This window comes from Bactrocera latifrons, unplaced genomic scaffold (genome assembly GCF_001853355.1).
Source record: "Bactrocera latifrons isolate USDA-ARS-PBARC rearing strain unplaced genomic scaffold, ASM185335v1 scaffold_277, whole genome shotgun sequence".
Lineage (NCBI taxonomy): Eukaryota > Metazoa > Arthropoda > Insecta > Diptera > Tephritidae > Bactrocera > Bactrocera latifrons.
In genome coordinates this window covers 263,464-288,383 of record NW_017536374.1, presented here as the reverse complement: position 1 = coordinate 288,383, position 24,920 = coordinate 263,464, and the positions used below count along the sequence as shown (strand labels likewise).

At 36.6% G+C, this 24,920-nt stretch overlaps 1 protein-coding gene and 1 long non-coding RNA gene across 2 annotated transcripts in view; both read left to right on the top strand.

The window, feature by feature from the left end:
* Positions 1–1,509: 1,509 nt before the first annotated feature.
* On the top strand, positions 1,510–3,910 carry LOC108970026. Its single transcript, XM_018935128.1, has 5 exons — positions 1,510–1,783; positions 1,880–1,972; positions 2,538–2,691; positions 3,016–3,149; positions 3,361–3,910. The coding sequence occupies exons 1-5, from the start codon at positions 1,576–1,578 to the stop codon at positions 3,816–3,818; spliced, it is 1,047 nt and encodes a 348-aa protein (XP_018790673.1). The 5' UTR covers positions 1,510–1,575; the 3' UTR covers positions 3,819–3,910.
* An 8,683-nt stretch (positions 3,911–12,593) lies between these two features.
* The window catches only part of LOC108970029, a 147,736-nt gene continuing 135,409 nt past the window's right edge, over positions 12,594–24,920 (top strand). The window contains exons 1-2 of the long non-coding RNA XR_001993453.1: positions 12,594–12,951; positions 19,894–19,924. This is a non-coding gene — a long non-coding RNA (uncharacterized LOC108970029). The remainder of the gene's footprint in view (positions 12,952–19,893; positions 19,925–24,920) is intronic.

Genomic DNA, 24,920 nt, shown 5'->3' with positions numbered 1-24,920 from the left:
GGTATATCACAGGTTTCAAGCGCTTTATTACCATCGATATATAGGTGGGGATGTCAAAAAGCCTGAAGCATGCATAATAAAAATTGTAAGCCACTAATCTTACAAAAAACTGATAAAAATCATCTCCTTATAAGAAAAAATCTTCAACTATAAGATTGCCAGGGGATTAGCAATAGGAAATATTCGCAGTAAGTCTGCCATGGCACTTTCTTGTAGTAAAAGCAAATTCATGCTTTGGAGTAACCAAACCTAACCAAACGTTTCTTATATAAAATTTTTAGTTTGCGTTTGCCAGCAAATACCTCCTCTGCTCCTCGGCCTAAAGCTCTTCATATCATTTGATAATGTCTTTCAAAATCCTTAGTAGAGTTAAAATCACAGTTGTATAGAAAATTTATTTATTTGTATGATAACTGTATTTGATGAAATGTTGATGATGATCTATTTGCTATGCGCCAGTTTTSATCGCTTTGCTGCTCGCTCCACTGTGTGCTTAGCTTAAAGCTACCTGCTCATTAACTTTCAATGAATGCAGTGAACTTGCTTGATTTGTCTCAAAAATGYTTAATCAGTCAGCGTTTACTATTTTTTTACTTCCTCTTAGAGACTCATAAAATTCTAATTTCAATTTACTTCCGAATACGCGCCAAACGCACTAATTGATACAACATAACTTCCTGTTGTATTTTTTACAACTGTACATGCCAGGTGGAATTTACAGCTAAAAAAAACTGGAACTAGTTTAGAAAAAGTTGTACTACAACAATAAGAAACAACAAAAGAAAACAGATGTTATGTTGTTCTAATTACTTAGCATGTGTTGGAAAGTAATGGAATGAGGGAAGCAAACGAAAAAGCTGTGAAAAGTAGCACATRTGGAGACAAGTTGTCGGTTCCAGCTACGAATAATAACTCAAAAAACTACAAATAAACAACTTTTGCCACAAAATTGTTTGAAATAAAATAAAATACGTTAAGAATCTGGGTAGAAAACGTGACCTCAACGCAGCGCCTCGCATTACGTCGCGCGCTTTTTATGTTTTATATGCGCTTTTAATTAAATAATTAACTACAACAATGCAAACAAACACACACACGCAAGTATGTTTGTCACTCAAACAACAACTTAACGTTTTACTTGTAAATTTTTCACTCACTTTCCAATAAAAACAAAGTTTTCTACGCACACTCAATCAGTTGCAAACTGCAATCCGACGTGTGAACAGCATATAATCCATTTTTTCGCGTAACACAGCAGAAACGAGAGTGACAATCAATAAAAAAAAATTCAATAGAAAAAAAATTTTTATAAAAAAAAACTATTATTCCTTATAAAAATATCGTTCTTTTCGATTTTTTTTTAATTTTTAAAAACATTTTTTTATTTATTTTTCAATTTTTTTTAAATCTTTAAAAAAAATTTTTTTCGAAAGTTTTTATTTCAAAATTTTCTATTTCGAAATTTTTTATTTAAAAAATTGGTTTTTCAAAATTTCTTAAATCTTTTCTCGAATTTTTGTTTTAATTTTTTTTTTCGATATTTTTTTTTTGAAAATTTTAATTTTTCCACCAAAAATGCACTCAATAAGCATTTTGTGCACTGTCTTCGCATTATGCGCCTTGCTGTTGCCAGCTTTCGGCAGCAGCAGTGTGGTGAGCAACTGTCCTGCTGGTGCAACATGCCCGATAAGTGGCAGCAGCACTGCAACAAGCATCACCAGCACTACAACAGGCAAAACCACCGAAAACAACAACAACGAACACAATTTCTTGAAAGAGAAACGTAAGTTTCGCGATTTTTGCAAAAACAAAAAAAAGTTTAACAAGTTTTTGTTGTTGTTTTGGAAATAACTGTGTCTTGTATTTCTGCCATTCACAGCAAAAGATCTGCAAACCTGCCAGCGTAAGTCAGCTGATTTTGATAAATGCATCGTAAATGCCTATCAAAATATATTCAGCACTTGGAAGCAAGGTAAGAGRAGGAGAGGCAGAGTGGTGAAAACTGGAAACACTTAATTTTTGTTTTCTGTAACACAAATTTAAAAATTAAAAAAATTAAATTCGTTTAGAAAATTTTCGGGATTTCGGGATTGTGAATTTCATATGCTAATCAAGTCCTAATTAAATTTTTTTTCAAGAGTAAAAAATGTATGTTAAGTACGCTTCGTACAATTATGGGATTTCGGGACTACAATATGCTGATCCCGAAATTTCGGGATTTTGTAATAGAATTGTATGGTTAATTTTTTATATTTCAAAGAAAAAATTCTATTTAAATTAATTTCGAAAAATTTCGAAAAATTTTGGGATTTCGGGATTTCAAATTATAAAGCCATATTTAATTYAGTCGGAATATTTCTGATATGCTAATGTATTGAATGTTTTAGAGCAAAAATTTTCGGGATTACTAATTACGATTTCTTTTTTTAATGTTATTTAATATTTATTTTGTTTTTGTATACTCGTACTCAATTTATTTAATAAAAAAAACTGTATATTACTTATACATATACATATATTTTTTTCAATTTCCACAGGTATCGATGGCGTACCGCATTCCACACCGATCGATCCGTTATTCGTACAAGAATTCGAAGTCATCGAAGATCGTGAAAACATTACACCGATCACAGTGAAGATTAACAATATAACAGTAACCGGTTTGAGTGAGGCGAAGGTCAAGAGTGTCAAGTAAGTGAGAGCATGTTATATTTGTTATATGTTTACATTGATTGCATAAACCCTATTTGCACTGTGTTTAAATAACTGAGTAGTATTCGATTATTCGTAATTAACAAGTAATTGGTATTCAATTATGGATGAATTCATATGATAATGATAATTGTGCGCATAAAATAAGTTATTTACGTAAACAGGTGCCAGCGTTTTTTGCCCTAAGGTTGTAGGATGATATAACTTACAGTCATATTTTATATATATAAACTGGGTATTACCGACTAATTGCCAATCTGTTTGCAAAATATTTTCCGCTTTCCAATTTTTTCGCACCAAAAGCTTCAAGGATAATGAGTACGATTTCAAAATGACCTACTTAGTACCGAAAGTGCGACTGAACGGTCACTACACCGCCAAAGGAAACGTGCTGCTGCTCAAAATCGACACGAGCGRTGAAATGTTCATGGAAATACGTAAGCGAATAATTAAAATTAAATTATAAAAATTAATACACAATTCCGCTAACCCCAAACGCACTTTTCCACTACAAAAAATAAAAATAAGAATAAAAATCGCCATATTTTGCACAATTCCACGCACATGCCTTGCAAATTCGCCACAAAACCCATTAAAATCTTTTATTTCTTGCCGCACCCTCTTTTACCACCACCACCACCCACCTAGTTGATGGCCTTTACACCGTTACGACCAAGGTCATGTTGAAGACTTTGGAAAATCATAAATTTTTCAATCTGAAGGCGCTACAATTTAATGTGGACTCCATAAAGGACTTGAATTTGCACTTCGACAACTTGTTCAAGGACAAAGTGTTGAACGACAATACGAATGCCGTGTTTAATGACAGCTGGCGTGTATTTTTCGACATATTCAAGCCGAAAATCGAAGCGGAAATCAATAAAGTACTATTGGCGCACTTCCGCAGCGTGTTTGCCCAGGTGCCGGCCGAGTTTTTCATCGCCGACGTTGCAACAGCGGAGGTGGCGTCTGCGGCGCATCATGACACGGCCCCCAGTACTGCACACAGTCGGAATATCAAAGATATTACGCATTTGGAATTGCAGCAGCCGCACGCCGCGCACGGCAGCGCAAAGACAGAGGAAAAGGAACACAAATTGCACTAAATTTAATGCCTGAGCGGTTAAATGGTGGAATGAAGTTTATGTAATTGTTTCGCTTTGATAATAATAATACAACAACATATATTTTTAAATAACTTACAATTTTTTAATTTTTGTAAATTTTTTAACTAAGTGGACAAAGCAGCTGGTTGCGCATGCGCCGCTGACACGTGGTTTCTTTGAAGCACAGGTACAGGGTGCAAAAACTGGTATAAAAATTGTTTTGCTGTCGAAATAAAAAAAATGTATATATTGTTGCATACTTTTGGGCGAACTTTTCACTTCTGAATCTTTTTACTAATGCAGGTGCTTCMAAACTTTTCGTTTTTCAACGTATTTTCAAATATTTAACATATTTTTAGGCGACACATAATAGTTGAATGTTAAAATGAAAATCTGGGAAGATAAAGAATCGGTACTAAAGTGCGTGATTAATTTTCTGCTATCCAGTGTTGCATTCTTAGCTAGGCTTCAAAAAAAAAAAAAACCAATGAGTATTGTTGATTTTACAGCAAAACCATTGAAGTTGAAGGCAAAAATACAAAGAAAAGCAGCCTACAAGCAACAACAGCGGCTGGTCAGTTGCCATTTTGGCTTCCACCTGATTTGTTTTGTTTTTCAGCGGTTTGTTTGTTTGCCTGTTTGCTTGCTGCCATGGTGGTATGTGGCATGTGGCATGTTGTTGACATGCCAGCGCTGTTGCAATAACAGCAGAGGCCGATCAAAGTGCATTGCCAGCACAATTACCAGAACTAACGGTATAACGCATTATCACACAGACACACACGCATTTTTTCTCATAGACACGCTGCTCTTCAGWTTCCCTGCTGCATCTTCAATGCCACATGCCACTTGTGCTTTGCTGCCACAATTTAGCATATCATAATAAAGCTCAGTCAGCCGTCCAGCTCATATGTGCAACCAAAAGTTGCACGCACCACACTCTGTGGCAACTCAAACTCCATTGTGGCTGCAACTTCAGCTCCATTTCTCTCCAACCTGCGTCACATCCTTTGTATAAAGCGGTGGTGTTTTAATATTGCTTGTCCCTTTGTGTGTTGTTGTTGTYGTTGTAGCATACTACCATCTCTCTATGCCGGCCACAACAAGAGCGCTAACAGCCACACTCGTAATTTAATTGAATGGACATAATGGCTGTTGGCCAGCAGCTGGCATTCAAGCGGCCAGACAATCATTCTGTTGCATTTTCACTCTCCTTTGTCTTCTGCCCATATCTCCTTATGGATGTGTTTGTGTGTGTGTGCTGTCGCTGTCGCTTTCKCTTCGTTTTGCGTGGCTTGCAAATGGACCTGAAGTGGTCCTTTTGGTTAATTGAAAACAATTAAGTGGAAAATTGAAAACATTTTGACAGTGAACGAGCGTACACMAGCTGATGCTTTTCTGCTTTTCCACACTTCGCGCTTTTGTGTCTGACACGTTGATTTTTTTCTGATTTTCTCGTTATATCTCCGCTCATAAACGTTTCTGTATGCATACCATATGTGGTCTGTAGCTTAATTTGCGAGAGACTTTTCTACATAGACTTTATAAACTAGCTAAACCTTTCTGTCATTGGAGTATTAAATAAAGAGAAATCGGATTACAGTATGCAATATATAAAGGGTGACCCAAGTATAGGTACTTTTTTCAATTGCCTTTTTTGACAGCATCTCAGGCTGATGTATGGAACGACTTGATGCATTTTACGTCGAGATCTGAAATTGAAAGCATACAAAATACAGCTTGTRGAAGAACTGAAGCCGCTCAATCTTCCCAAGCGACAGCGCTTCGCTCTATAGGCTCTTGAAAAGTTCCAAGAAGATCCGTTGTTGTCGAGCCAAATTTTGTTCAGCGATGAGAGCCAATTCTGGCTCAATGGATACTTAAGTAAGAAAACGGGATAAACAGAAACCTGAAGAGATTCAAGTGATGTCATTTYATTCAGAAAAACCAATAGTTTGGTGTGGTTTGTGGGCCGTTKGGATCATCGCTCCAWATATCTTCAAAAATGATGCTGTAATTGAAATGCGTGACTTTGGCGGTTTCGGTGAGCAGATAAATTCACGTTTTRGGCCGSCCGATTGGCCATAAAGATCGTGTGATATCACAGCGTTAGACGTTTCCCTGTATTGATATATAAAGTCTTAAGTCTTTGCGGACAATTTCGCTACGATTCAGGTCTTGAAGCATCATCGAGTGATAAAAAATTGCACTCAGCTTATGACCATCTGCGACGGACAACATTTGCAACAGATATTAAACCTTCGCCGATTACATTTTAAGCTTCTCTATTTTTTCTTTAAAAGAAGTCGGGACCCTCGAAATGGATCACCCTATACAAATATCCCATCAAATTTCTATATGAATTTATGAATACGTCGTCATTGTAACATCTTTAAAAGGCGATAATATCGGTTTAGAATGTGAATATTTCCCCGTCAACCCAACAGCTTAACTTTTTAAGAGCAGCCGTAACTGCTTCGGACTCTGGTTCATAGTTTCTGGTTTCTAAGGGTATCCGGAGCTGGGTATTTCGCAATGATTACTTCTTGACGACGACGATGAGAAACCGGTCAGGCTTATAGGCCTAAGCTAAAAAATCTGAAGATATTAAGCTAACTTTATCTTCCTTCTTCTCTTTCTCTCTAAGCTAGAGAATTGGATATTTTCTAATAGTATATAAAACATGATTTTTCATTTTTAATTAAGAATTCTGTTTTTCGCACAGAACTCACCAAGAATACCACATTGCGCAACCCACATAGAGCCCGCTTACMCTTGTGGCGCTCTCATTTACCTGCCTCATTTTGTTTTTTTTTTTTTTTTATTTTTTGTGCAGATTTTTTAATTAGTTGCCACTGCCACAACAAACGGACTGCGACTAATAGAAAGCTGCTAATGTGCGAATTGTGGCACAACAGCGTAATGGCGCGCTAAATGGCAGCTGTTGCAACAGAGCCCAACGCCACATGGKCCACACCGCTGTGCCAACCGATGGACAATTGTTAACTTTTAAAAGGTTAACAAACAAAAAGCACCGTTAGCGCACCGAGCCATTTCCCGTGCGTTCGACAGGCGACAGGCATATGTTGCAACAGTGCGCTTTCGATGTGCATGCAACCGCAGCACAAGCCACAAACATAGTTACAGTCGCAAACGGGAGTCCGCATAGTGGCAWCAGTGGCAACAGTGACAGCAGCAAACAGCCAATAAACAATATTTGTGCCGTTGCATGCTGGCGCTGCCACATTTGCACACGTGCAACACAACAAACAAACGCCAGTGGAGTGGCAAGCGGCACAACAGTAATAGAAAATGGTGGCTGGGGAGGAAGCAGGAAAAAAATGTAAATGCGTAAAAATATACATTTCCACAAACAGCAAATGTTGCTGCTGCCGCTGTTGCGGTTATTGAAAGCAATGTGGCAACTTGACAGCGCACTGGCCACGGCGCACCGAGGTGGCACCGCATTTGCAAAAATTAACGGAAAATTGCGCAAATTGTATGCGAACGCGCGAACTATGCCATTACGYCGGCATGCAGGCATGTGTGCGTGCGTGTTGCAAGTGGCAAGTGGCAAAATGTTAAATTGAAAACATTAAAAGATGCAAAAAATCTGTTTTTTTTTTTGCCGCACGCCATGCGGTACTTGCCAACAATGTGGCAGTTGCTTTTATGCATGTTGCATGCTTGAGCATGCATGTGGCAACAATAGTGGCAGCAATTTTATTGCACTTCAATTAATTTTCATTTTCATTCGCTTCTTTAGGGGCAATGCTCTGTCCACATTTGAGCGGCAAAATGGCCCGACCAGGCAGGTGATGTTGCAACATATACAAACATTATTATGAAATATTCTATTAAAATATATTTGATACGAAATTTGAGCAATTGATGTTGTGCTTTCGAAAGRGAAACTGTATGATCTCGATATCCCTGGATCCTGGACCCCAAAATCCTAGTATCATATTGTCTTCCTGTTAAGAGCTTATTATTTTTAGATCCGTCTCGAAACGCAAAACATAGCAGGGAGTTCTTCTAAACCAGATCAATTTAAAGAGTAAGAGATTATCCCGATGGAATTCCTCAAATAGAAGTAGGAGGAACTGATTTCGAGATCTCTGAATYCTTTGGGCCTAAACTCCATTGGCAAAGTGTGACGAGCTAAGCCRATTTTTCGAGATATGGTGTTGAAATTTTGCAGACATCCCTTTTTTTCTAAGTAGCTTGTAAGATATTGGTGTCGTCGATATGGATTCCCTACAGCATATAGCTGCTATACAAACTGACCGACCGAAATCAAGTCCTTGTGTAGCACACAATTTTTTATTTGCAGAGATATCTTCTCGAAATTTGGSATAGAAAATTATCCCAAGCTACACTAAATTTTTCGAATAAATTGTTCAGATCGAATCACTACAGCACATAGCTGTCATACAAACTTATCGGTCAAACTCAAGTCCTTGTATGGAAAWSTTTTCCATTTGACAAGATATCTTTACGAAATTTGACACAGAGTATTTTCCAAAACTATGCTACAAAATCCGAAGATTCCGTTCAGATCGGCGCTATATAGCATATAGCTGCCATACAAACTGACCCATCAAAATCAAAATAAATATCTTGTTTACAATCTTGTGTGCGAAAAAATGCCTCTGTGAAGAGTATAACAGTTTTGGATCAATCTGAGTTAGCGGTTTTTTCTTATGTGCACTCTTTTTAGAAAAAACAAAAAAAAAAAAATAACTCGCGCTGTCAAATGTGCTTTCCAAGCACTTCAGTGGAAATTTTCCACATATAAAAACATAATCATTACGTAAACATGCTTAATATCGGCTTTATGTTTGTACATGTGTATACTAGGCACGTAGCCTGTATTTATATGATTGAATAGCTTCGCTGCTTACACTTCACTGCATATCAAACGGAAATTTGCAATTCAAGTGTTTGGCAAACGCTGAACCGCGTGCTGACACGCTCACTCGAGCCGCTTGAACTCACACATGCACAAGCATACAAACGCCAATACACGACTGCACAGTGCCTACCAGCACAAAGTTGTGAAATCGACGTTTTGAGTGCGTAGCAAACGACAAAGAGTGTGTGTACCAAGAGTCGTACACGGCGTATACGCAACCCAAGCCGGCAAGCAAATGTTGGCATACGTTAAAAGCACGCGGAAAAAAGTCAGGGGCGTGTGGTCAGCTGGTGGAGGTAGAAAAGGCTGCTGCTGAATTGATGCCATTAACGGTTTATTAAGAGCATATACAAACAAGCGCGCACACACACACCCACATCGATAGTATTGCACATGTGTACGCAAATGAGCATGTAAATAATGTGTTGATGCGCTGTCCTTATTAGCTGCAACAACGCCGGCTGCTGCTGACCAACCATTTTGTAACGGTACAAAGCGCAGTCAAACAAAAAAGGGGCATGCARAAGTGTACTGCAAATATTTGCAACAACTAACGGCATTAAAGCAACAACACGAGCAACACRAAAACAACAAACATCGAAAAGCTACAACGAAACAGAAAAATAACAACAACAAAACAGAAAAGCAAGAACAACAACAAAAAAGAAAGACAACAACCAGCAGTGAAGCAACAACAACAGCAAAGTAACAACGTAAGCCGCAATAAGGACTGGGCTACGTTGGGCAACAACAAACTGCGACGCTGTTTGCAACATCGATTGTTCACTCACACTACTACAACAACAAATCCAGCAAAAACAGCCAGCGTGCACAAAACTCATTCAAATAGCTGTGCTTGGACGCATCTGTTTGGTTTTCGCAACTAACTGTAGCTATTGCCTCGTTGCTTTGATGCCCTTTTGCTGTAACTAACAATCAAACGCAAAAATAGGACGAGAGAGTGGGAAATTAGAGTTCTAATAAGTGTTGTCTGCAACACAAGCGCCCTTTGCCGTTGCAGGCACRTTTGATGCCGCGCGTGTGTGTGTGTGTGTGTGGCCGTGTGTGCTCGCCTGCTCATTGGAAAATGTTAATTTAACCATTTCACTAGCAAAGTAAAGCATATTGTTTAATTATGTTGATTATATTGCTGCAGACATTTGCGCTCCGCATCGACTYGTTGCGTATAAAGTTCTGTATAAATTAATTAAAATTGCAAACAGGCACTTGTTGCGACGCTAATGATGCCATTAACAGTATCGTTTCTTTTAAAATRATTTTCCTTTCATAGAGAATACTTATTTCAGGGATACATTTGCAGACCATTTACCTTGAGCTGATATTTGCATTTATAAGAAACACCATACCTTTACTCATAGTCTCTCTCTCTCTTTCTTTCTCTCACTATCTACATATCTATCGCTTTCTCTATCCGTATCTATCCSTATCTTGCTCTTTGTCAATTTTACTCTCTTTCTATCTCTGTTCTTCTCCTTACGCTATCTACCTCAGCTTCCTTATCTATCCCCGTCTTTCCCTATCTCTATCTTCCTMTTTTTCTCCCTTTTTATATTTATTTAGCATTAGGGGTGATATGATTTCTTTTTAAAGARCAACAAACTAATTGTTAAAGAAACTAAATTTATTTTTTATTTAATGTGAATTACAATCGATAATTTKCTTCTGAATATAACATCATTCAAATGGCCTCCTCTACTTCTTTTGCAGGCTTCAATTCGATGAACCCAATTTTCGAATAATTTTTCCTTATATCTAGTCGTATGTTATGAATAGCATGCTCAATATTGACTTCTAAGTCTTGAAGAGAGTTTATTGCTAAATACCTATAACTTCAAATAACCCCACAAGAAGCAGTATAACTGTGTTAAATCACAACTTTTTGGTGACCATTCAATGGCGGAATTTCTTGAAATAAAATGCATGTGCTATGCAGCACGAAGTTCCTTCTTGCTTCAACCAGATGTCAATATTAACTTCTTTGAATTGAGGTATCTCTCGTGCCTCGATGTGATWTGATGTGGAAATCACAACATGACTTAGGTGGAAGCTGGCTTCATATAAATGAAGGCATAGTGCCTGGTTTGTATTTAGGTGACTCTCACGACACGATGTGATATCATTTGAATCTAAACAATTTCCTCGAAGATTACATTCTTTCCTTAGATAATAACCCATGTCAAACAAGTTTGTTGACTATGCTAAATACAAACAATGGTTGTGGACTGGGCTAAAAGTAAATAAAAATGTCATTGACCTCACAAAATGTGAACAAAGAGGTCACTCATCTCAGAAAAATGTAAACAAGAAAGTCATTGATCTAGTAATGTAAAAAAGAGGTCATTGAGCACAGCTTCGCTGCGACAGAAGTGCCAACCRATGATTCCACTATACCAAAAACCACACCGAACAATCAATTTAGGTGAATGTTGTTCATGAATAATTTGTGGACTTCAGCAACAACGGCAACTAAATATTCTTATAATATATATATAAATCTATAATCCCTATTGGAAACACGGTACTTTCCGGTTACTTGTTAAGTACATATCATCACATGGATCAAGAGATCTTATCATTACTCCTTTATTACATACGATTCACTCCATCATATTACATATATGTGACCTGGTCTACGAAAAGGGAGCTAACGTGCGAAAACTAGTTTTCTGGGAAACAGCTGTTAAAAATCTCATCTTCCATCCGAATCAACTAAAAAGTGAAAATTGATTTTTTGAATTTTTTGACACCTAAGCCCCCTTTCCGTAGACCAGGTCACATATATGTATGTATGTATGTAAAATTAAAAAATTTCAGGTTTCCGCTTGCAAAAATAATATATTATATTATATGCATAACCATTTTATAACCAAATCAGAAACTTTGTTTCAATATGTGTGGTTTCTATATCGCTTTTCCTTCGCCTGAAAACTTATGAAAAGTGAAGTTACGTTGTTTTGCGTTTTAAGAGACGATATGTAAAATCGGGCCATTATATATGTATGTATGTATTTTTAGCTGCAGATAAATATCATATACCTTAAATTATTCTTAGCTGCGATTTCATAACAAATATGTGTTCTCATTTGTTTAGATTTGCTATTTGATACTCTTAAATTCCACCTTTTATGTTCCCAATACTATATATGCACATATTTATGTATATTTTCACAATTGCCTTACACACTTGTAGTTCTACTGTAATATTACATATAAATCGCAGTCCACACACTTTGAATTGTCTTAACAACTCCGCAATTTCGATCTCTTAACATTTCTTCCCAACACACATCCTAAATACGCGCTCTCACCAAAACTTTCAGCATCCTTCAATTAACATAAATTCATTTTCGCTTGCAAAGCTCGTCTGCTATGCGCTCTTACATTCAAGAGTGTTACACCTGCATATTAATGTTGAGCACCGCTCGCACACATCGCGCTCTTGATCAGCTAGCAGTGACGCTTGCAGATCAATGCTGCGCATACACACACTTATGCTCTCCTAAATAAGTACGCGACTAAGTTGTGTGCTCTGCAGAGGTATTAGCTGCGTACTCATCATTGAGAAATTGTAAAGAGTGACAATATGAATTTTTGCTGCAATGTTGTTGTGAATTGTTTAATGTTCGAACTTCTAAGTTGACCTTCAAAATGTTATGCATGCAATAATAGTTAACGAGTTGTGACAGATCTTCAGAAGAGTTCCGAATTTTCGAGATTTCATGGAATGCGAAATTAACGGGAAATCAATCAGCTGAATTATTCCAATTGAGGAATGCAATGTAACAGTAAAAATATTTAGTTACAAGTGATAAGGAGAGTGGACACACGTAATTCTTGGCTGATGTCGCAAATATTCGTCAAAATTGGTGAAAAGTATTTCTTAAATAGCGTTTTTTTTTAATTTAAAGTTGAAGTCGTTATTAAATGTTGAGAAATAGTGACGTGAAAGTCGTAGTGCGTTAAATTCCTTGAAATTGTGAATATATGGTGCAAATTCCTTGAGTGCGTGTTCGGGTTTATTCGTGGGTGTGTATATGAGAGTGTGTATGAATGTAACAAGTGCGTTTATATTTTATACGGTTCTCGGTTCGGTTACGTCGCGTGTGTCGGGTATTAAGTGTAATAGTGTTCTTATAAAAAAAAAGCGCGTCGTGTAATATGTAATACTTGTATGTAGCCAAGGAGTGAGTAAAAGGAGTGAGTTTGTAGCCAAATTACTTAAATATAATATAATTTATTTTTCTTCATAATATATTTCTGTCTCTGAATGTAAAAGTCGGGTATATATAAAATTTCTTTATGTCGGGTCATTCTGAAAAGCTTCGCTTAAGAGGCTATGGATCTAAAACCGGAGTTAAGCCAGCGATTTATAAGGCTAAGTTTCTTGGATATCATAATGATTTATTTGGCAGTTTATGAGATATCTGAAAGAAATTTAAATCTTTAGTGCTTCTTATACTTTTGCAACATGTTATAATAGTTTTGTTCATTAACGGTTGTATGTATCACCTAAAATTAAACGAGCTAGAAATAGGGGTTTATTTACAAAATGATCAGGACGACGGGACGATATCCGGGTGAATGTCGGTCTATCTAGTAAAAAATTTTCATGGAAACAGTTATAAGCGTTCCTTGGAAAAAGTAAGAACGAGTTCATAGATGAAGCCAGAAGATCGCTGTAGCTAGGGCCACCTGGGAAAGCAGTAACTAGTGTATAAAAAATGAAATTGAATCGGGTCAGTGCTTCCCTTAGGCTCCATATAGCTAATATACAGTTTTTCGAACTTCGTGTGACTTTATACGGCTTACATACTATATCAGGCAATATGTGAGTTATTTTAATAAAATTGAAAAAGCGTGTGAGGCACACAGTTTAACTTAATGAACCACCCTGAAATGTCTATCAGAAATGTCACACAGTTTATCTTCGCTATTTGCATTCACATTCATACACAACGCCCACGCATCACAGCTTTCATATGTCAACCGCAAAAATTCCAAGTTGAAAGCATTAATGCCTAATCGACGCTCTAAGTAATGTCAAAGCCAAGGCTTTTCACGGCGTTAGCGAAAAAAAAAATGAAAACCAAATGTTTAACGAAATTTCCACGAAACCGAGACATGACGAAATGCTTCATTTAACTCACTTTTATCTAGTATGCAAATAAATTAGCCAAAAACGAGAAGCAACGCCAACAACGAAATAGACTAATGATTTAAATATTTATGGCGCAAGCACTTCAAAAGCAAAGGATAATGCAAATAAATGCCAAAATGTATGCAAATACACACATAAGTGTATGTGTATGTGTGTGTGGCTCATTTGCATGCAGTGTAGACAGCAACACAAAAAAGCAAGCAAATTGAAAGTTATAAGTAAATACAAATATTTTATTTATGTGTAGGCGCGGAATTTTCTTTTTTTGCTTCCACATTGAAAATTATGACAATTCGCTTCATTAGGCTGATTTCAAGATGAATATTTCGCCATATTTATATCTCTGCCACAGTGTTTGCTATTAGGTTTTGCTCTTCGCCACGCCTGACCAACTTTTTCTGCAAACGTAATGATGTGGAAAATTTGCCAACACTCCCACATACACATATACAGCTACACACACATTTACCACTAGTAGACAAGTCAAGCACACATTCACACAGACGCAAGTTTTGCAGGAAAATCTGTCAGAAAAGGGTCAAAACCGCTTATGAATTGAATTAATAAAAGCAAAAAGGATTCACAGCCACTTATTTATGTGCGTGTATGTGTGTGCATGCCATATGCTTGTATGCGTGTATGTCATGGGATTATAATTTTCTACGCTTGATTTCCTGGGACATATCAACTCAAGTGTTTACAACCAGGCGATGCTTAAATTATTATATGCCCATTCCGAAACCCACGCCTTGCCGCGCTTGTATTGCAACCTTTTCTTACAAACATTTGCTACACTTGCACTGTGTGCTTTTCTTACAAATGTTTTCTTTAAATATGCCTGTCAGTTTGTTTATTTATTTGTTGTAATTTTATTATGCCTTCTGGTAGGTTACAAGGTTTTATTGAGTGTAAATCACCAACATGCAATATGTTTTCATTTGCCACAATCGAGAGACTGTGTTTATGTATTTGAACACATTTCGGGTCAAAGGGGTAACCGAGCGCATATTTTTGCCGGGGAAAGCAAATATTGGTGTCGATTTGTAATTGAGAGTGAAATTTTCGGGTCACTTTGTGTTGGTAAATATATGCATTACAAGTGTTCATAAATGTTATATGAGCATATTGTAGCTTGGCAGCGTTGTAGATGAGGTCGAGCTTGGGGTTTGTGCTCTAATTTCGGACAACCTAAATTTTCAGCAATTAAATTTTGTAATTAAAAGTAGAAATTGGCAGCTAAAGTATGGTCTGTTGATAGTTTAGTTTGTACAGCGGCTATATGCTATAGTGAACCGATATGAACAATTTCTTCCGAGATTGTAGCGTTATCCTAAACAATGATCTATGCCGAAACTCACGCCGATATCGCGTCAAATAAAATAGTTTTCCATACAAAAACTCTTTTTTGATAGGGCAGTATGTATGGCAGCTAGGTGATATAGTAGTTCGATCTAAACTATTTTCTTCGGATAATGCACTCTTGCTATAGAAAATGAACTGTGCCGAATTTCGTGCTGATATCTTTTCAAATAAAAAAGTTTTGCATACAAGGACTTGATTTTAATCTTTCAGTTCGTATGGCAGCTATATGCTATAGTAATTCGATCTAGCCCAATTCTTCGAATATTGTATTGTTGACTTAAGTAATAATCTGTGTCAAATTTCATGAAGATATCTCATCAAATGAAAAAGTTTTCCCACAAGCATTTGATTCCGATTGTTCGGTTTGTATCGCAGATACATGCTTTAGTAATCCGATATCGGTGGTTTCCACAACTTTGCTGTCCTCTGGAGAATAAAGGACGTGCGCAAAATTTCCAATCGATTTCTCCCTTCACACTTTGAATTAGCTGCCACTTATTACTAATTGTTTTGAAAAGTTCGAAATTTTCAACAAAGTAGCGGTGCCATAACACTCAAACCCTTTCCATCAATTACTTTACAATTTCAGACTGCGTCACTCCTCTAATTTATTTCCTGCAAAAAAAGAAAGAAAATACAAAATTTCACAAACCCACCTGCTAATTTATCACTGAAGTGATGAAGAAAGCAAGTCGTAAACCTTTTCATCTCTTATGTAAACAGAAATTTCATTAGACGAATATCAATTTGCTGGCTTTTCAGTCCATTTTACTTAATTTCATTCACACCGAACTTTACGAGCATTTTGCGTGCGCCTCTCGTAATGCTTGAGTGGATTTCGCAGTTGGCTTGAATGCTTTACGCCAATTTGGCAAGCAAATTAAGTCCATCGGCGGTCGCTTGTTCGGCGCGCAGGCTACTTTGCTGCTTGCTCGGTTGGTAGCGGGTGGCTGGTTTGATGGCTAGCGGGCTAGTGGAAACTTTTTAAATCCACTTGCTTGTCGAATTACCGTGCGGTGAAATTAATTAAGCAAAAGGATAATGAAGATGGCAAATGGCAGCAAGTTGTATGGCCTGAAAAATGGGAAAAATCAACAATGGTATTGAGGCAATACGTACGTCTTCCTTCGGCTTTCTTCGTCTGTATGTAGGTAATTTAAAACAAAGACGATTCACAGCGAAATGCTGTTCGGCGCACGCTAATTGATATTGACACTTTATTTGGCAGACGTAGTTTGGTCGGCGTCGGCTTAATTTTCATCAACTTCTTCCGACTTTGCTTGCCATTAGTTTCCTCTTCTTTTCTTTTCTGCAATTGCCTGCGGCGCTGTCGCATTGCATCATTTATTTGCTTAAGGTTCCGTTAATTTTTTTTTTTTTAACCTAAGTTTCGCAACGAAAAGTCGTCAATAGCAATTAGTTTAAGTCGGCCACAAAAGATTTTGGGCGTCCAATTGAATTTAATTGTTTCAATGTTGAGTCGCATTGTATTTAGAAATTTCGTTTGAACAATGGAATGACGACCGAAAGCTTAAAAGGATTGATGAAATTAGTAAAATATACAGAAAAATGTCAATTGTAGAGAGGAAACTTTATACAGAGTTACTTGCGGCACTCATTACTCCTTTTTGCTCTCAAATGAAAGCTGAAAAGGTGAACGACACACGCAAAGCTGATTCTACTAATTCAAGAAAGGATTATTTGTTATACAATATTTAGCTTCCTTTTTAAAAAGAATATCTTTTTCCATCCCTCTTTGTTGTACGTCTTATTTAAGGTTTACTGTATCGTAATACTTTAATTAATTAATCCTATTCTATAGCTACCAGAGCCCTAATTTATTTTTAATAATAACTAAACTATATTATTATATATTATTGATCTCAATAATAAGTAATCATTACATGATCACATGCTTGATCTAATTCCAAGTAATTACGTATCTCATCTAATGTAATTCACACTCATCTCATTTGGCCTAATGAAATTAAGTTAAATGTAATCTTATTCATTTCTTATCCTAGAATTTAATTTCTAATCCTTTAACTAATCTAATTAATTTAATAACATAATATATAGTCTAACTAGAAGTAATCATTACATATTTCGCTTGCATAATCTACCATAATTCCAAATAATCATTACATATTACATCTAATGTTATTTAGTAGTAGTCATACTTAGCTTAATGTAATCAAATTTAATGTAATCTAGTCTTAATTACTATCAGGGCCACGACAATATATTTTCTAACCACTTTGTCCCATCTAATTAATTATTTAGATAATCCAATATATACTCGTAGTCTTGATTTGGTCTAACAGAATCTAATTAAAAGTAATCATTACATATTTCGCGTAAGTAATCTAAATTCAAATCATCCTTACATATATCATCTAATGTAATTTAATAGTAATCCGACTTAGCCTAATGTAATTTAATTGAAAATAAACTCTTATTAATTAATTTCAACTCATCCAATACAATTTTCAAACTGGTGATATTCTACCCTAATACAAGTATATTTCCCTTCGACCTTGTGAAATCTAGTTTAAGTAATCATAATATGTAATCTAATTTTTATCTAAGTAACCTAACAAAAAAAAAAAAAGTAATGTAAATATAATACATATATAAACTAATGATTACATACGTTGAAAATGTCATCATGAGTAATCTAAATGTAATCTTAAAATCGACTATCTCGATTATTTTAACATGCACACTCACATTAATAATCTCCACAAATATATCCTCTATTGCTTTAAATTATAGTTTTGTGTGGCGCTAATCATAATGTGTAATCTAATTTTTATCTAAGTAATCTAACAAAATAAAATGTATTGTAAATTATTTTATCTGAGAAGCAATTAATGGAAATCTAAAAGTGTAATAAAACGTATGTAATCATGAGTAATCTAAATGTAATCTTAATATGCTCTATAGTTTTGAATTGTATTGAAAGTAAAGTAAAGTGGCAAACTGGCATTAATAATCCACATACACTGAACTATGTTTACCCTAAAATAGTTTAAGTAATCATAATGTGTGATCAAATATTAATGGAAGTAATCTGGTAAAAAAAAGTAATGTGAAGTACAATCAAAATTATTATATATAAAAAAAGAATAAAAATCAAATACTATATCACTGCATGTAATCATGAGTAATCGAAATGTAATCTTAATCGTCTCGATTGATCTAAACACTTTCACTCTAGTTCAACGTAATGTAATATAAGTCCTTTCATCTCACACACTCTCTACGGGGTGTCGAATATAATTATTTCACACAAAATCCACACATATATGTAGGTGCGAGTGTGTATGTGTGCGTGAAAATTATATGTCTTTGCTACACCTCGACAAAGTGATCTAATTAAGCATATTACAACAATGGATTTTAATTGCTTGTATAAATGCGGCAATTACACAGCGATTCCACCAAAAACAAATACAGCAATAGAAGGGCAAATAGAAATGGAAATGCATACAGACAGTGTGGATAAAGCTGCTGCATATATTTGAATATATGTGGCTCTGTGTATGTGCGCTTGTGCTTATTTGTGTTTATGGCAATTGTATTTACGCCCACAACTCAATCTGCCACATCAATTGCCGTTGCCACATGTCTGCATAAGTGTTTAGTTGACGATATGCGAAGCTGCTAATATGACTTTGTGCGTATAATATATACCTATTATTTTGAAGTATATATATATATATACATATCCTTATGTTAGATTGAGGCTCAAATGCTGGCATGTTTGTATGTGTGTTGCAACGTAACATTATAGCCTCGAAGCCAACATCATTACTGCAGCCAATACAATACCTTACATGCATTTGACAATGGACTCGATTAATTTTGCATACAACAATGCTTTGTTGCATGCCACATGGCTCGATAAATAGACGGCTGGATGGATGGCTGGATGCGTTGCTTTGCTTTGCTTGAATGCCGCGCTTTAAGGCAATTACGCTGCCGTTCGAGCCAATTGACATACAACTGAATTGCAGTCAACTAAATAACTGACTTATTGAATGACTGACGCGTCGACTGATGCTTTGACGGATTGGCTGAGTGGCTTGCTGTACTCGTGTGCGTTAGCGCTAAAATAATGTTAGAACGTATTTGATGCCATGGACATATTTTGTTGACAAGGCTGAAGAAGAGCAGTTGCAAGAGCGGGAGAGGGGTTAATGGGGGGAAATAGAGAGGGAGAGAAGTGAATTAGAGAATGAGGGAGGACAAGTGCTTCTCAGCTGTCATAATGACCACCTTGAATGGAGCGTAAAGCTTTAAGCGAACCAGATTTCAGACGATGCCCTGGTGGTTCATCGAAATGTTGAGTTGTGGAAATGTGGCAACAGCGGAAACTTCAAGCTTCAACTAAGCCGCTAATCTGTAATTTTGTACAAAAAATCAACTCTTAAAACCCGCTTAAAAAAACAACTTTTTTTGCTGGAAAGTTTAGCTTTTATAGTGTATGGTTTCCAACACTTGAAGAGACTTTCATATATGTGTGCCTAGTTTATTTACTATTTCGTTGTTCTTATAAACCATAAACATCTGTAAACAGTTTTTAACTAAAAAGCATTTTATGCATTCTCTTTCAGCTTCATCTTCATCCTTCTCAAGCTTATACAAGTAAGTGTCTTTTTTCTAATTATAAGTAATGAAATATAAGAAAATTACTTTTACTTGCAACACCTTTGTTTCAAGTACAAGGTTTTTATGCAATACACAAAATGTTATGTTCTTTCCCCAATGTCACTCCAACATAACAAAACAAGGCATTCATCTCAAGTATATACCTCACATTGGGTACACCGCATTTGTGGTGACTGAGGTTGCCGTGCACTTTTAAAAGTATTTTGAAATACCTTGAGCACTTGTTGCACTTATCTTCCTTGTTTTGTTCTATGTTGTCTCCCCTCTCATTTATTTTTTTATATCTTATTCTTACGATAAACTTGTGCGAGTCATAAAAGGATTTCTGCGTAAAACATAAGATAACACCACGCTCGTTGAAAAAATTATTTGGTTAAGAAAGCACATGTCCTTTACGCATTTAAAACTTTTTAATTAGCCGCTGTGGGCTTTTTTTACATTTTTCGTTAGAATGACACATCTTTCTAAGCATAAAAATTATGAGCGAAAAAATTTATTCTTGTGAAATAGTAGCACATGCTTTGGTCTTGATCAATCAAATCTGGTAGTTATTTAACGATAAGTACACTTAATAACGTATACATCAAGATATTATGCCAGATTTACATCTTTAAGCATTTTTTTGCCTGTCTTGATTTTTTTTTTTTGAGATTATGGAAATGTACTGTAATTACTACTTGAAACTGTTCGCTGTATTGAAATGTATGCATTTCAGTAAATCAGACAAGCTCAGGTCATTAAGGACGACACAAACTTCTACAGTGCTTTAAGCTCATAACCTACGTAAGATCTTCATATATCACAATCAAGCAAATCCATTACTCATAAATAATATCTAAAACTGCCCTCTTTTTATCAAATAAAATAATGGTGTACCATTTATAATTACACAAGTTCCTATTCCAAAATCAAGCAAAATTATTACTCATATTTAATATCGAAAACTGTCTGCTTTTTACTAAAAWGAACAATAGTTTAGGCTATGAAAATCGCCAGAAGCTTTTATAGAGCTTTAAGCTCATTCCCTACGTAAGCTTTTAGTATCTCAATATCGAAATTTGTCCGTTTTTTTAAGCAATCACTAGTTTTGGCAATTAAGTGCGGCGCAAGTTTATATAGAGCTTTAAGCTCATGCCCTAAGCAAGCTCTTTGTACCTGAAAACAGCAACAGCATGCTTTTTCAAAATGATGTATAGTGATTGGTAAACGAAATTTCCTCAATTTTAAAAATATGGAGCGAAAGCTTTATGGTTTGAAGTTTTTAAAAATATTTTGAGAGACCTAAGACTCCCATTACCATGATATATAAATATTTGCCCCTCTCAAGATGAGGAAATCCCATTCTTTTGCTAACTTGTGTTTGTTGAGCTTCGAAGCTTTCAAAACCAGTCTGAGATACCTCGGAGTTCCACTACCATCATATAAAAACATTTTACCTTCTCTAGATGAAGAAATGTCAAGCATTTGGTTTGAAAACCAAAGCTGCGAACGCTTTKATTACCGCTAAGCTTTCAGATTACATGTAGTGTTTTTAAACGGTTGTTATCTGCATCCCAGCAGCTACTACACAGCTTTCTTGCCATCTATCCTATTGCATRTTTCAAAAGGACCTCCATTTACAACCCCTTAAATCGAAAACTAAAACACCCGAACAAAGTAATGCTTATATCAGTCTATATGAGCGTATGAGCGCATGGGCGTATGTGGGTAATGCCCAAAATTCCGCATAATCCATTTAGCTTTGCTTTTAGCGCTAAATCTTTTAAACTCAACCCATTCATAAACCACTTCAAATTARCTAAATCACTAAATGGCGCTGTCTTGGGCACCGAAAACAACCTCACATCCACAATCACAAACACAAACGCACGCTTCAATTCATATGCTTGTATGCATATATGCATGAGAGACAAGAGGAACTGACGAGCACTTAAGTGCCAATCAATATTGATTAATAGTGTTGTCATGTCGGGATGTTGCGGTTTTTGCATACATTAAGGCGCTCGGGCACACGCACCCAACTACATATGAGCGCCAAACCGGGCCATGAATATAAGTACAGCAGGTTAAATATGGATAAATGGATAGTGTAGGCCAAAGTATATATGTGTGAGTGCGTGTGTGTAAATTGATAAATACTGAGCAGCAAAATTTCGCTTAATYCGTCGAAAAGCTGATATTTGCGAGTGGATATTACTTTCGGCGGCTGGAGTTGAGCGTTGCGGTTTTATTTCAGGGTCTTCCACCAACAAGAAGTTCAGAGATGAAAAGTTAATTGAAATTGGCCGCAAACTTGAGGGTGCAGATCGACATTGAAACGGACAGTTAGGCAGGCAGACGGACAGACAGACAGACARGCATGCCTTAAGTGCTACACACTTAATTTGTTTTGTGAGTGAAAGTGTTCTAAGGTTGGATGGAGATGTCTCTAGGAAAGGTTATAAATTGTATGTGAGTAATTGATCAGTTTTATGTAGGGAAATCGATATGTTACAGTATGGGTTAAAAACAGAGTGAACTTCGTGGTTTGCTGAAAACAAAACGCCTACATGGTTTGCTTACGCTTTAGAGCAGATATTAAATATCATTGCACACTTTTCGGAGTGCAAAAAGTTAAATTTTAGTTCTATAAATCAAATAGATAGTAGCAATTCCCAAAGCGAGAGAATTTAGTTAACTTCGGCTGCCACGGAGCATTTCTACTTTTCAGAGGTGAATTTCTTATACCTTTTCTTGTTAAGAAAAAAAGTTTTTTATGCAAGAACTTGATGTGTATCGATCAATTTGTACGCTCGTTATATGTTGCGGTGGTCGGATCTATGCAATATCTTCGAAGATTCTAGCCTAGACCAGGAAAATAAGCTATGCCAATCTTCGCGATAGTATGTTAGTCAAATAAAAAAGTTTTCCATACTAAAACCTTCCGATTCTTCAGTTTGTATGGCAGCTTTATGCTAGAGTGCTTCGCTATGACGATTTCGTAAAATAAGCAGCTTCTGGTGGAGAAAATAATGCGCGCGAAATGTCATATCGATAATCCAAAATCTGAGGGACTCGACGCGATAGATATATTTTTATATAGGAATATATTTATTGAGCTCTGCCACCGGGACTTAAGATATATAGTATCCAAATTACAAAATATATTTCACAAACCAAAATTTCAGTCACATCTGAAGTCCTCCTATCCATAATATATATACCGCCTTATAACATTTGGTTCATAAATCTGTTGAGAATTCCAACCCCTATACAACGTATTCAAGAAAATGTTTCGGCGTTAGCAAACAACTTCACAGTGATACCATGAACGTCTTTATATCTTAAGAATGCCAACCTTCCACCCCACGCAAAAGCTACGCGCGCCAATTGTCGCTATTACTAATTTATACCACCCACCACTCAATATCAAGTTCTGCAATCTCGACTGAGTGCCGGCGCTCACTCCGCGGCTACAAAATTAATATGCAAATTCATTTTGTCAAGCAATTAGAAGACGAAAACGACAAAAGTTTCTGATCAACGCTACAATATCCTGTCCTGAAGCTGCGCTCGGCGCTCACGTCCGACCGTCGGCGGCGCCGCCAAGCGTTGCCCCATTGTCATTGTCACAATTATAGTCCGTTACGAAAGTCACAGTTTGGTTTGTTCTTCAAGACAATTGTCAATTGACGCAAGTTCCAAAGAAAATGAGTTTCAACTTGTTGGCGTGCTTGCATTGTTTTTCTTTTCGGACGGCAACTCGGCGTAGCACCAATGCTGACAGTTATTAAAGCAAAGCGTATAGTATAGCGGCGTCAACTTGACGTGATGAGTGCGGTGGTAGGGAAAACGAAGATTTTTGTTTCGCAATCTTTGTGTGCTTAATTTTTCGCGTGTGTGTGTGTGTGTGTGRCTACATTTGTGTAATTGTCTGCGTGGCGTATTCATGGTAAAGTTCAAATTGGCATCACTGTCAATTACGATTATTAGCCTGCGGGTCGTCCGTACACGCACGCGAAACAGAGTCGCTGGCATAGTGCCGTTGCCACCGTGAATAGCTGTGTGTGTTGCCACACCGGTGTATCGTTATGGCGCAGGCAACCGGATGACGGTCGAAAGTAGCAGATTTCAAGTTGGCAAATAAAAGCTAACTTGCTGCGAGGCAACAAAGTCTTTGATATTCTTTACATTCAACTTAACATTGTGTTGATGAACCTTTCTTGTTGTTTTTGTAGAATTTCAGATACTTTTGTTGGTATTTCGATTTGTCTGAAAGTTTGAAGGTTGTCACGTTGATTGAACTTATCCGAAGATGTGGCAAGTTGAAGTCCCAAAATATATTAAAAAGGTATTAGTATAAGTGACATATTGCTGTTGCTATTGTGCACTAGCGGTGGTAGTCTCTGCTGCAGTGAATGTATTTCAAAGAGAATGGGTAACTGCTATTTGGACTTCTTCATGGTCGGGCATTGGAACGTCCATTCCATCGGCATTGATTGGGGAATCGGGTTCATCATCTCCTTGTTCTATGTTTTCAGTGCTATTGAGCAGCCTGAAGAAATGTTCGCTCCATAATATTGCTGTGCCTTAGGCATCAATCGCCGCATATTTTCGTAGAATTTTCAAACATTATCCCTGGGGGCCAGCTTGTCAAGCTCTTGGTACTCACGCATTTCGGGTTCTCGCTTTTTTTTTTATCTGAAAATGCTTCTCGCTTTCCTCTTCAACTCTCGGCATGTATCTCATCGCGSGCGTGTTGTAGTCGATTGTAGTGTTGCGAGGTAGGCAGTCTGTTTTCTGTCCACTGTCACATGGCACTCCTCTCGTATAATCCTTTTCCGAAAACCAATGGCTTCGTTTGCAGATGTTCATAAAGAGCTTGAAATACCGTCCCATAGCTTCCTTATACCGAGTTGCTGATTAATGTCCTCAGAGACCRGGAATGTAAATCGGGTAGAAAATCGTTCAGCCAGGTAGCTTGATGAATTTT